Source organism: Nicotiana tabacum, chromosome 17, assembly GCF_000715075.1.
Source record: "Nicotiana tabacum cultivar K326 chromosome 17, ASM71507v2, whole genome shotgun sequence".
NCBI lineage: Eukaryota > Viridiplantae > Streptophyta > Magnoliopsida > Solanales > Solanaceae > Nicotiana > Nicotiana tabacum.
The window spans coordinates 81,026,201-81,040,137 of record NC_134096.1 but is presented as its reverse complement, the minus strand read 5'-3'; the positions used below and the strand labels follow the sequence as shown (position 1 = coordinate 81,040,137).

The 13,937-nt window shown below is 40.9% G+C and overlaps 1 protein-coding gene across 1 annotated transcript; it reads left to right on the top strand.

Annotated features, from left to right (window-relative positions):
• Positions 1-12,297: 12,297 nt before the first annotated feature.
• LOC107813983 (uncharacterized) lies at positions 12,298-13,650 on the top strand. Its single transcript, XM_016639305.1, has 2 exons — positions 12,298-13,184; positions 13,284-13,650. The coding sequence occupies exons 1-2, from the start codon at positions 12,298-12,300 to the stop codon at positions 13,648-13,650; spliced, it is 1,254 nt and encodes a 417-aa protein (XP_016494791.1).
• The last annotated feature ends 287 nt before the right edge of the window (positions 13,651-13,937 follow it).

The following is a 13,937-nucleotide window of genomic DNA, read 5'->3' as shown; positions in this document are numbered from 1 at the left end:
CCATTTATCCTCGAGCCCGAATATATAATTGGTTTTGGAATCCGACCTCAAATTGAGGGCTAAATCCCCAAATTCCCGAAATCCCTAGTGTCTACCCTAACCCCTAATTCTACCATGAAAACTCTAGATTTTAGGTTGAAAATTCAAGAAATGTAATGGGTAATTGAAAGAAAATGGTTTAGAATCACTTACCAACAATTTGGGGAAAAACTGGCTCTTGAAAAATCGCCTCTCACCGTTTGATTTTTGAGAAAATAAATTTTTGGCTAAAATCCCGTTTTTGGATTCTGTTATTTGTTGGGCGACAGTATTCATCGCGTTCGCGAAGGGTACTAGCTGCCAAGCATACGCGTTCGTGAGACCCAGCTCACGTTCGCAATGGTTACTCCCCCCTGGCCTTCGCGTTCGCGATGAAGGAACGGCTGACTCCCCCTCCCCAATGCCTAACACTACGTGTTCGCGATGGGCTTGTCGCGTTCGCGAAGGGTAACGCCCCCATTGCTTCGCGTTCGTGACCAAGCCTTCGCGTTCGCGAAGAAGAAATCTTCAGCTGCCCAGTTTACTCTTCGCGTTCGCGAGAGTACCTTCGCGAACGCGAAGAAGGACATGCCAGAACACCTGCTACAGCAAAATACCAGATTTCCAAAGTCCAAAATATCTTGTGGCCTATCCGAAACTCACCCAAGCCCTCGGGGCTCCAAACCAAACATGCACACAAGTCTAAAAACATCATACGAACTTGCTCGTGCGATCAAATCGCCAAAATAACACCTAGAACTAGGAATTTAGCACCAAATCAAATGAAATTTTCAAGAACACTTTAAAATTTCTATTTTCTCCACTGGACGTCCGAATCACGTCAAATCAACTCCGTTTACCACCAAATTTCACAGACAAGTCTTAAATGTCATAATGAACCTGTACCGGGCTCCGTAACCAGAATACGGACCCGGCACTAACAATGCCAAACATCAACCAATTCTTAAAAACAATTAATTTTCAGACTTTTAATTTTCATCAAAATTTCATAATTTGAGCTAGGGACCTCCGAATTCGATTCCGGGCATACGCCCAGGTCCCATAATTCGATACAGACCTACCGGGACCGTTAAAATAAGGATCCAGGCCTGTTCACCAAAAATGTTGACCAAAGTCAACTAAAATTAACTTTTAAGGCATAAATTCTTATTTTCATCAATTTTCAACATAAAAGCTTTCCGGAAACCTACCCGGACTGCGAACGCAAATCGAGAAGGGTAAAAATGAGATTTTTAAGGCTTAAGAGTGTAGATTTGAGTTCTAAAACATAAGATGACCTTTTAGGTCATCACATTATCCACTTATAAAACAATCGTTCGTCCTCGAACGAACATAGAAAAGTACCTGGGCTGGTGAAAAGGTGGGGATATCTACTCCGCATATCGGACTCGGACTCCCAAGTAGCTGCCTCAATAGGCTGACCTCTCCACTGCACTCGAACTGAAGGGTAACTCTTTGATCTCAACTGGCGAACTTGCCGGGCTAGAATTGCCACCGGCTCCTCCTCGTAAGTCAAATCCTTGTCCAACTGGACAGAGCTGAAATCTAACACATGGGATGGATCACGTGATACTTTTAAAGCATGGACATATGGAATACCGGATGAACAGCTGCTAAATTAGGTGGCAACGCAACCCTGTAAGCCACCTCTCCCACTCTCTCCAGAATCTCAAAAGGTCTGATATACCTATGGCTCAACTTGCCTTTCTTTCCGGACCTCATTACACTATGAGGAATAGGTAACTGCCACAGGAATGAAATGCGCTGACTTAGTCAGCCTGTCTACAATAACCCAAACTGCATCGAACTTCTTCTGAGTCCGTGGGAGTCCAACTACAAAATCCATAGTGATACGCTCCCACTTCCACTCAGGAATATCTAACCACTAAAGTAAACCACCAGGTTTCTGATGCTCACACTTTACCTGCTGGCAATTTAGGCACCAAGCTACATAAGCAACTATGTCTTTCTTCATTCGCCTCCACCAATAATGCTGATTCAAGTCCTGATATATCTTGGCGGCGCCCGAATGAATAGAATACTGGGATCTGTGGGACTCCTCAAGGATCAACTCATGAAGTCTATCCACATTAGGCACACAAATACGACTCTGCATCCTCAAAACTCCGTCATCTCCAACAGTAACCTGCTTGGCACCCCCGTGCCGCACTATGTCTTGAAGGACAAGTAAATGAGGATCGTCATCCTGCCGATCTCTGATGCGCTCAAACAAAGAAGACCAAGTAACTGTACAAGCTACAACACGGCAGGGCTCAGAAACATCTAACCTCACGAACTGGTTGGCCAAGGCCTGAACATCCAATGCAAGTGGTCTCTCACCAACTGGAATATATGCAAGGCTACCCATACTGACTGATTTTCTACTCAAAGCGTCGGCCACCACGTTGGCCTTCCCGAGATTACACAATATGGTGATATCATAGTCTTTTAATAGCTCCAACCACCTCCTCTGCCTCAAATTGAGTTCCTTCTGCTTGAACAAATACTGCAAGCTCCGATGATCGGTGAATACCTCACATGGAACGCTGTAAAGATAGTGCCTCCAAATCTTCACCGCGTGAATAATGGTTGCCAGCTCTAGATCATGAACAGGGTAATTCTTCTCATGAACCTTCAGCTGACGTGAAGCATATGCAATAACCTTGCCACCCTGCATCAATACCGCACCCAGACCAATACGAGATGCATCACAATATACTGTATAATATCCTGAACCTGTGGGTAACACCAATACCGATGCCGTAGTCAAAGCTGTCTTGAGCTTCTGAAAGATCACTTCACACTCGTCTGACCACCCGAACAGGGCACCCTTCTGGGTCAATCTGGTCAACGGGGCTGCTATAGATGAAAACCCTTCCACAAATCGACAGTAATAGCCCGCCAAACCTAGGAAACTACGGATCTAATGTAGCTGATGTGGGTCTAGGCCAGTTCTGGACTGCCTCAATCTTCTTAGGATTCACTTGAATACCCTCTGCTGATACAACTTGACCCAAGAAAGTGACTGAACTCAACCAAAACTCGTATTTTGAGAACATAGCATATAACTGGTTGTCTTTCAGAGTCTGAAGAACGATCTGAAGGTGCTGCTCATGCTTCTCTCGACTGTGGGAGTAGATCAAGATATCATCAATAAACACAACCACAAAGGAATACAAGTAGGGTTTGAACACCCGGTTCATCAAATCCATGAATACTGCTGGGGCATTTGTCAGCCCAAATGACATCACTAGAAACTCATAATGCCCATACCGAGTTCGAAAAGCTGTCTTAGGAACATCGGATGCCCTAATCCTTAACTGATGGTAGCCAAATCTCAAATCAATCTTGGAAAACACCTTAGCACCCTGAAGCCCATCAAATAAATCATCAATCCTCGACAATGGATATTTGTTCTTGATGGTGACTTTGTTTAACTGCCGATAATCTATGCACATCCTCATCGATCCATCTTTCTTCTTCACAAACAACACAGGTGCACCCCAGGGCGAGACACTAGGTCTAATGAAGCCCTTATCAAGCAAATCTTGCAACTGCTCCTTCAATTCTTTCAACTCTGGCGGGGCCATGCGATATGGCGGAATGGAAATAGGCTGAGTGCCTGGAGCCAAATCAATGTAGAAATCAATATCCCTATCAGGTGGCATCCCCGGCAGGTCTGCAGGAAACACCTCTGGAAACTCATGAACAACCGGCACCGAATATATGGAAGGAACCTCTGCACTAGAATCGCGAAAATAAGCCAAATAAGCTAGACACCCCTTCTCGACCATATGTCGATCCTTCACATAAGAGATAACCTTGCTGGTAGAATGGATAAGATTTCCTCTCCACTCTAATCGAGGCAACCCCTGCAAGGCTAAGGTCACTGTCTTGGCATGACAATCTAATATATCATGATAAGGTCATATCCAATCCATACCCAGTATGACATTAAAATCAACCATGTCGAGAAATAAAATATCTACACGAGTATCAAGACTCCCAAGGTTGACCACACACGAACGATAAATACGATCTACAACAATAACATCTCCCATTGGTGTGGACACATACACAGGAGCACTCAAAGAATCACGGGGCACAACCAAATAGGAAGCAAAATAGGATGACACATAGGAGTAAGTAGATCCCGGATCAAATAGAATTGAAGCATCTCTACTGCAAACTGAAACAGTACCTGTGATAACAGTGTCAGATGACTCAGCCTCAGGCCTGGCTGGGAAAGCATAACACAGGGGCTGAGCCCTACCACCTTGAACTACGTCCCTGGGACGGCCTCTAACTGGCTGGTCTCCACCTCTAACGGCCTGACCTCCACCTCTAACAGTCTGGCCTCTACCCCTGGCTGCCTGACCCCTACCTCTGGCTGGCTAAGCAGGTGGTGCAGCAACTGGTGCCGGAACCGTGGCACGAGAACTCTAATGGTATGAGCTGCCCGTTGCCCGAGGACAAAATCTACCAATGTGCCTCGGATCACCACAAGTATAACATAACCTCGGCTGCTGTGACTGTTAACCCTGAAACTGACCCTGTCGACCTGAATAACCACCCTGATAACTCTGGAGTGGAGGTGCACTAATAGGAGCTGGTGGTGCACTGTAGGCTAGCTGGTCGGAATAATGCATCTGAGGGCCACGACCACCTGAGGCACTGTGGGATGCCTGGAGCGCTGAATGAAATGGCCTGGGAGGATGGCCTCTACCAAAAGTACTCCTGCCTCTAGGTGAGGCACCGCTGAACTCACCGGAATGACGAGGTCTTTTGTCAGACCCCTGACCTCCCTGAGTAAGAACCAGTTCGATTCGTCTGGCGACATTAGCAACCACCTAAAAAGAAATCTCACTCCCAGTCTCCTTAGCCATCTGCAATCTGATAGGTTGAGCAAGTCCATCAATAAACCTCCTCACCCCCTCTCTCTCTCTCGGTAGGAAGCAGAAAAACAGCATGACGGGCCAAATCCACAAAACAGGTCTCATACTGATTAACAGTCATACTACCCTATTGGAGATGCTCAAACTGACGGCAATGCTCCTCTCTCAATGTGATAGGCAGAAACTTCTCTATGAAGAGCTGAGAGAACTGGTGCCAAGTAAGAGCAGGCGACCCAGCCGGTCTGCTCAACAAGTAATCTCTCCACCAATTCTTGGCGGAACCAGTCATCTGAAATGCAGCAAAATCGACCCCATTGGACTCCACTATACCCATGTTTCGTAGAACCTCATGACAGCTGTCAAAATACTCCTGGGGATCCTCTGAAGGAGCACCACCAAAGTGAACAGGAAAGAGCTTGATAAACCTGTCCAATCTCCATAAAGCCTCAGAAGACATAGCTGGCCCATCTCTGACCTGTGCCACAATAACCGGCTGAACTAATCCGACTAGCTGAGCTGCTGGGTCCTGATACTGGGGAGCTATCTGCTCTGGAGCGGGAGTGGTAGGAGTTTGGGCTCCTCCTCCAGCTTGAGAGACTGCTGGTGCCATGGGAAATGCGCCAGTCTGGGCCAGACTCTCCATAAGGCCCACCAAACGGACCAAATCGTCCTAAAGTACTGGGGTAGCAATGAACCCCTCCGGAACCTGAGGTGGTCCGGTAGGAACAGTCTGGGCTGGAACCTCCTCATAAAGCTCTATCTGAGGCTCCACTACTGGGGCTGCTGCTCGGGCCCTAGGCTGAGCCCTGCCCCTGCCTCGGCCTCTGGCACGGTCTCGGCCTCGACCTCTACCCTACGTAAGAGCTGTCACTAAAGGCTCTGGCTGCTGCTCAGCTGAGGAAGCGGTAAGTGTTCTCGCCATCTGCGAGAGAATAAGAGTAGAAAAGTTCAATAAGTATTGAGAAAGCAAAATCGCACGACAAAGAAGAATAGAAGTGAAACTTGTTCCTAAACTTCATAGCCTCTGGAATATAAGCCCAGATGTCTGCGTACCGATCCTCTAGACTCTACTAAGCTTGCTCGTGAATCGTGAGACCTAGGCAACGTAGTGCTCTGATACCAACTATTACGACCCGAAATTTCCCAACAATGGGACCGTGATGGCGCCTAACATTTTGCTTGCTAGGCAAGCCAACGCTAGAAAAATTGTTAAACCAATTCCTTATTTCCATTCAGTAAATAACAATAATTAACTAAGATGAAATATAATGAGTGCGAAATATCATAAAACTGTATCAATTACTACCACCCGAATCTGGAGTCACAATTCATAGAATCAATAACAACGGATAGAGAGAAGTTTCACAAAGAAATCAATATTTCATCAATAATTACTTTCACAATTTAACATCTCAACCTCGAATCAATATTCACAATTTTAACAACCTTGGTGGAACCGGATACAAGTCTCCCAACATTTCAACAACAACAATAAGCATGGATAACAAGATTTAAGACTACAAATTTGCAAGAATGGAATTTCACTCGCATGCTATGACTCGACTATAACGCATAGATGCTCGTCACCTCAACTATACATCGTATTCAACAACAAAACACGTAGCAAATGCTCACACAATGCCTATTGCCTCAAGCCAAAGTTAGAAACAACACTTACCTTGCTCTGAAGGCCACTTAATTCTCAATCACAGCTTTTCCTTTGGAATTCACCTCCAAACCACTCGTATCTATTCAAAAATGACTCAATAATATCAAATATTGCTAAAGAAATCAATTATATATCATAAATTAAATTTCCCAGATTTTTCCTCCAAAAAATCAAAAAATCGACCCCGGGCCCGCTTGGTCAAAACCTAAGGTTCGGACCAAACTCCTTTTACCCATTCATCCCCGAGCCCAAATATATAATTGGTTTTGGAATCCGACCTCAAATTGAGGTCTAAATCCCCAAATTCCTGAAATCCCTAGTTTCTACCCTAACCCCTAATTCTACCATGAAAACTCTAGATTTTAGGTTGAAAATTCAAGAAATATAATGGGTAATTGAAAGAAAATGGTTTAGAATCACTTACCAACAATTTGGGGAAGAAATGGCTTTTGAAAAATTGCCTCTCACCGTTTGGTTTTTGAGAAAATGAATTTTTGGCAAAAATCCCGTTTTTGGATTCTGTTAAGTGCTGGGCGACAGTGTTCATCGCATTCGCGAGAGCACTGTCACGTTCGCGAAGGGTATTGGCTGCCAAGCCTACACATTTGCGAGACCCAACTCGCATTCGCGATGGTTACTCCCTCTGGCCTTCGCGTTCGCGAGGCATTGCTCACGTTCGCGATAAAGGAACAGCTGACTCCCCTCCCCAATGCCTAACACTACGCGTTCGCGAAGGGTAACGCCCACATCGCTTCACGTTCGTGACCAAGCCTTCATGTTCGCGAAGAAGAAATCTTCTGCTGCCCAGTTTACTCTTCGCGTTCGCGAGAGTACCTTCGCGAACGCGAAGAAGGACATGCCAGAACACCTGCTGCAGCAAAATACCATATTTCCAAAGTCCAAAACATCCTGTGGCCTATCCGAAACTCACCCGAGCCCTCGGGGCTCGAAACCAAATATGCACACAAGTCTAAAAACATCATACGAACCTGCTCGCACGATCAAATCGCCAAAATAACACCTAGAACTATGAATTTAGCACCAAATTAAATAAAATTCACAAGAACACTTTAAAATTTCTATTTTCTCAACTGGACCTCCGAGTCACGTCAAACCAACTCCGTTTCTCACTAAATTTCACAGACAAGTCTTAAATATCATAATAATCCTGTACCGGGCTCCGGAACCAGAATATGAACCTGGCACTAACAATGCCAAACATCAACCAATTTTTAAAAATAATTAATTTTTAGACTTTTAATTTTTATCAAAAATTCATAACTTGAGCTAGAGACCTCTGAATTCGATTCCGGGCATACGCCCAGGTCCCATAATTCGATACGGACCTACCGAGACTAACAAAATACGGATCCGTGCCCGTTTACCAAATATATTGACCAAAGTCAACTAAAATTAACTTTTAAGGCATAAATTCTTATTTTCAACATAAAAGCTTTTCGGAAACCTGCCCGGACTGGGCACGCAAATCGAGGAGGGTAAAAATGAGATTTTTAATTAAGAGCGAAGATTCGAGTTCTAAAACATAAGATGAGCTTTTGGGTCATCACGATACCAACTGTCACGACCCGAAATTTTTCACCAACGGGACTGTGATGGCGCCTAACATTTCGCTTGCTAGGCAAGCCAACGTTAGAAAAATCGTTAAACCAATTCCTTATTTCCATTCAGTAAATAACAATAATTAACTAAGATGAAATATAATAAGTGCGAAATATCATAAAACTGTATTAATTACTACCACCCGGATCCTGAGTCACAATTCACGAGCATTCTAGAATTTACTATAAGAAATAGTCTGAAAGAAATACAACTGTCTGGATGAAAGAAAATAGTAGGACATAAAAGATATACGGGGACATCAAGGTCTGTGAACGCTGACAGATCTACCTTGAGTCTACGGATATCGGACAAATAGAAAATCTCGATCAACCTGAGCTGGTATCAAAATCTGCACAGAAACTGTAGAGTGCAACATCAGTACAACCGACCCCATGTACTGGTAAGTGTCGAGCCTAACCTCGGCGAAGTAGTAAGGAGGCTAGGACAAGACACCCACATATAACATGAACAATATAATCCTGCTAGTGGCACCAATAGTAAATAAAGAAATAACATGGAAATAATGGGAAGGGAACATACAGTGGGGGAATACAACATAAAGAGTGAGAATAATGAAAAGACAGAATTAAACCAAAAATCCTTAAACGAATTGAGCAATTAAAACAGCAAGGAAACCTGCACGGCATCACCCTTCATGCTTTTAGTCTCAACCTCACAAAATAATAAATAAGACTGCACGGCATCACCCTTCGTGCTTTTACACTCTTCCTCACAATATAAATAATTCATGCACGACATCACCCTTCGTGCTTTACACTCTTCCTCACCACATAAATAAATCATGCACGGCATCACCCTTCGTGCTTTACACTCTTCCTCACAATATAAATAAATCATGCATGGCATCACCCTTCGTGCTTTACACTCTTCCTCACAATTCACAGAATTAATAATAACGGATAGAGAGAAGTTTCACAAGAAATTAACATTTCATCAATGATTACTTTCACAATTTAACATCTCAACCTCGAATCAATATTCACAATTTTATCAACCATGATGGAACCGGATACAAGTCTCCCAACATTTCAACAATAATAATAAGCATGGATACCAAGATTTAAGACTACAAATTTGCAAGAATGGAATTTCACTCGCATGCTATGACTCGACTACAACGCATAGATGCTCGTCACCTCAACTATACATTGTATTCAACAGCAAAATACTTACACAATACCTATTCCCTCAAGCCAAAGTTAGACACAACACTTACCTTGCTCCGAAGGCCACTTAATTCTCAATCACAGCTTTTCCTTTGCAATTCACCTCCAAACCACTCGTATCTATTCAAAAATGACTCAATAATATCAAATATTGCTAAAAGAATTAATTATATTTCATAAATTAAATTTCCCAAATTTTTCCTCCAAAAAGTCAAAATATCGACCCCGGGCCCGCTTGGTCAAAACCCAAGGTTCGGACCAAAATTCTTTTACCCATTCATCCCCGAGCCCGAATATATAATTGGTTTTGGAATCCGACCTCAAATTGAGGTCTAAATCCCCAAATTCCCGAAATCCCTAGTTTCTACCCTAACCCCTAATTCTACCATGAAAACTCTAGATTTTAGGTTGAAAATTCAAGAAATGTAATGGGTAATTGAAAGAAAATGGTTTAGAATCACTTACCAACAATTTGGGAAAGAAATGGCTCTTGAAAAATTGCCTCTCACCGTTTGGTTTTTGAGAAAATGAATTTTTGGCTAAAATCCCATTTTTGGATTATGTTAAGTGCTGGGAGACAGTGTTCATTTCTGTTATTTATATGTACACTATTAAATTGTACAGGTTGATTTGTAGGTGCCTTGCCTTAGCCTAGTCACTACTTCATCGAGGCTACGCTTGACACTTACCAGTACATGGGGTCGTTGTACTGATACTGCACTCTGCACTTTCTGTGCAGATTTTGATACCAGCTCGGGTTGATCGAGATTTTGCTATTGGTGTGCTGTTCGGAGACTCAAGGTAGATCTGTCGGCGTTCACAGACCTTGAAGTCCCTGTCTATCTTTTCTGTTCTACTGTTTCTTTTATTTAGACAATTGTATTTCTTTCAGACTATTACTTGTAGTAAATTCTAGAATGCTCGTGAATTGTGACTCCATATCCGGGTGGTAGTAATTAATACAGTTTTATGATATTCCGCAGTTATTATATTTCATCTTAGTTAATTATTGTTAATTACTGAATGGGAATAAGGAATTGGTTTAATGATTCTCTAACGTTGGCTTGCCTAGAAAGTGAAATGTTAGGCACCATCACGGTCCCGTCGGTGGGAATTTTTGGGTCGTGACAGATCTTCTCTCGCATTTGCCATAATCACGAAATCAGAAAGTTGAACCAGATTCAAATTCCAAATTACAAATTACAAAATATATTGTAAGTATTGCAAATCATCTTCAGAATTCAAATTAGTTTTTGAAGTTTTAATTCAATCAACCCATATATTTTAATCACACTTGCATGAAGTTATAGAATAAATTTGTTTCTGGATACTATTTAATGCAGGACACATAGGCATTCAACAGCTTTGTCATGAGGACAAACATGCTAAAGCTTTTGGTTTGTTTGCTAGAACATGATACTAAACAAGCTGAGTTTTTACATAATTTGTTAAACCTTCACACCAAAACGCTGAAGTATTTGTCTTGCAGTATAAACAAGCTGAAGTTTTTTAGTTCATTTGCTAATACTTCAGCACTTTTGTCCTGGATTCAATAGTTTTGTCATGAGCTTTTTCCGAAACTTCAGCAGAAGATATTGAAGTTGTTTAGTTCATTTGTAAAAACTTCAGGACAAACCTGCTGAAGTTTTCCTCCTGCACTATGTAATTTTTTAGTGAATTTAACTAGCTGAGTTTTTACATAATTTGCTAAACCTTCACACCACGCTGAAGTCTTTGTCTTGTAGTATAAACAAGCTGAAGTTTTTAGTTCATTTGCTAATACTTCAGCACTAAAATATGCTGAAGTTTTGTCCTGGATTCAATAATTTTGTCATGAGCTTTTTCCGAAATTTCAGCAGAAGATGCTGAAGTTGTTTAGTTCATTTGTAAAAACTTCAGGACAACCTGCTAAAATTTTCCTCCTGCACTATGTAATTTTCTAGTGAATTTAACTAGCTGAGTTTTTACATAATTTGCTAAACCTTCACACCAAAATGCTGAAGTCTTTATCTTGCAGTATAAACAAGCTAAAATTTTCTAGTTCATTTGCTAATATTTCAGCATTAAATATGCTGAAGTTTTGTCCTGGATTCAATAGTTTTGTTATGAGTTTTTCAGAAACTTCAGCAGAAGATGTTGAAGTTGTTTAGTTCATTTGTAAAAACTTCAGGACAAACCTGCTGAAGTTTTCCTCCTGCAATATGTAATTTTCTCCTACATTCTGAAGTTAAATTTAGTTCAAGATTAAGTTTTGTCCTGCATTAAACAGCTTTTTCATGAGCTTTTTTTCGAAAACATCAGTATAAACAAGCTGAAGTATTCTAGTACATTTGCTAAAACTTTAGCTTAAACATGCTTAAGTTTTTCTCCTGCAGTATATAATTTTCTAATGAATTTTTTATGAACTTCACACTTAAATTCTTTTGTTCAGTTTCCTAATACTTGACACTAAACATGCTTCTGCAGGATGAGTTCGATTTGCATTGTTATTACTTTCAATGAGAGGTGAACTTTTGATTTCAAATACTTGGATCATGATACAAAACTTGTTATGCTTAATAAACAAGTATCATTCAATACTTTCCAAAAGAAAATTAGTGAAGTTACAGATATTGATTCAACCAAATATTCACTAAAGATATGGTTTGATATCAAACTAAATACAAGCAAAGTGATGCTTGTAACTTCAGATGAAGAACTCAGAACATGTATACATTTGCTAACAACTGATTCAGCCTACAAGAATTGCCATTTTGTCGTCGAAAAAATACAACTCATTTCTGAAAGTATAGCTACTTCATAATTTGCAACATTCAAACCATCTCTTGCATATACAATAGATTCAGAACAATTTGCTGATTATCAACATGAACTATAACAACCAATAATGAAAGTAGACAACGAACAACAACCTTCTAACATTACGGCTGCTTCACAATATGGAATGCTGCAACAATTACCTCCTGCTACAATAAATTCATACCAGTTTGTTGACGACCAAGAAGAAGAAGGACAGCTAATAATGCAAATAGACAACCAACACACGATCCAACAAAGGTTTTTGTTACCTTCTGCAATGACAAGCAATAACGAAGATGAAGAAAACATGGAATTTGTACCGATAATATCAGATACAATTGAAAAAATTGCTGAAACTTCTACTGCTTCTAAGAAATCAAGAAAAAGAGTGAGGAGAAAGCTAAAAGAATCTCCACCATGTAAAATACTTAGGCACGATGCGTTGCCAGAGGAAGTAAGAGTAGGATCGGATTTTGACAACAAGAAGAACATGACTAAATTTTTCTGCAGCTGTGAGATAAACCAAAAAGTCAAATTCACTATTGCTAGATCATATTCAAAGAGATACGAGCTGAAATACATCGTGGAGAAATGGAGTTGGAATGTACGTGCTACCAAAATAAAAATATCCTCACTTTTTAGGGTGATAAAATATCATAACAACCATGAATGCTCGGTTGATGCAAGAAAATCAGATCAGAAGCATGCTAATTCAAATTTTATAAGTGAACAAATTTTAGAACATGTTCGAGATAAAAAGATTGAGGTTACACCAACCTTTGTAGAAAGTAAAATGAAAAAGAAATTTGGAATTGACATTGGATATCACAAGGCATGGCGTGCTATTCAAAAAGCTATTGCTTCCATAAGGGGAAAACCAGAAGAGAACTACCAGATTCTTCCTTCATACATACACATGATTGTGCATAGAAACCTAGGGACGTACACTAGCATAAAAAGAGATGAGCAAAATCGGTAAGCAAAACAATACTAATCATCAGCCTGAAATTTCAAATGTTCCTATTTGAAAAACTTCACACCTTATGATTTGTTTTCTTGTGTTTCACTGTACAGATTTGCTTATATGTTCTTTTCTCCTGCGGCATCAATAGTTGGTTGGTGCTACTGTAGACCCGTGATTGCAGTAGATGCAATGTTTTTAAAGTCAAAATATCGTGGCGTTCTATTTGTTGCTGTATCAAAGGATGCAAACAATCAAATCTTTCCTCTATCTTTTGGTGTAGCAAATTCAGAAAACAATGATGCATACATTTGGTTCTTCGGGGAAATGAGAAAAGCAATTCAAGTCCGTCGTGAACTGGTTTTCTTATCAGATAGAAACCAATCGATCGCAAATGGAATTAGAAAATTTTATCCTGAAGCTCACCATGGTATCTGCCTCTATCACTTTGAGAAAAATTTAAAGCAAAAACCACGGTAATAAATATTTTTTAAAGCATTGCAAGGTCATACAAACGTGAAGATTTGAATCAGTTAATGTCCCAAATCAAAAGTGTTGACAAGAAAATATACAATTACATAATGGAAGAGCCGCCAGAGAGATGGGCTCGATTGTGGTTCCCATGGCGACGTTATGATATGCTGACAACAAACATGGTAAAATCAATGAATTCCGTGTTACTAAAAGCGAGAGAGATGCCTATTTTAAGAATGTTAGATTTAAGGAAGAGAACTTCTGACTGCTTGAAATTCCAACTTGATGAATTG

What these genes read in the sequence shown, in the direction of transcription:
- LOC107813983 (XM_016639305.1), top strand. Translation starts at nt 12,298, where the DNA reads ATGAAAGTAGACAACGAACAACAACCTTCTAACATTACGGCTGCTTCA. An exon ending in AAAAGAGATGAGCAAAATCG is followed by an intron (nt 13,185 to 13,283) that starts GTAAGCAAAACA and finishes TTCACTGTACAG; the next exon opens with ATTTGCTTATATGTTCTTTT.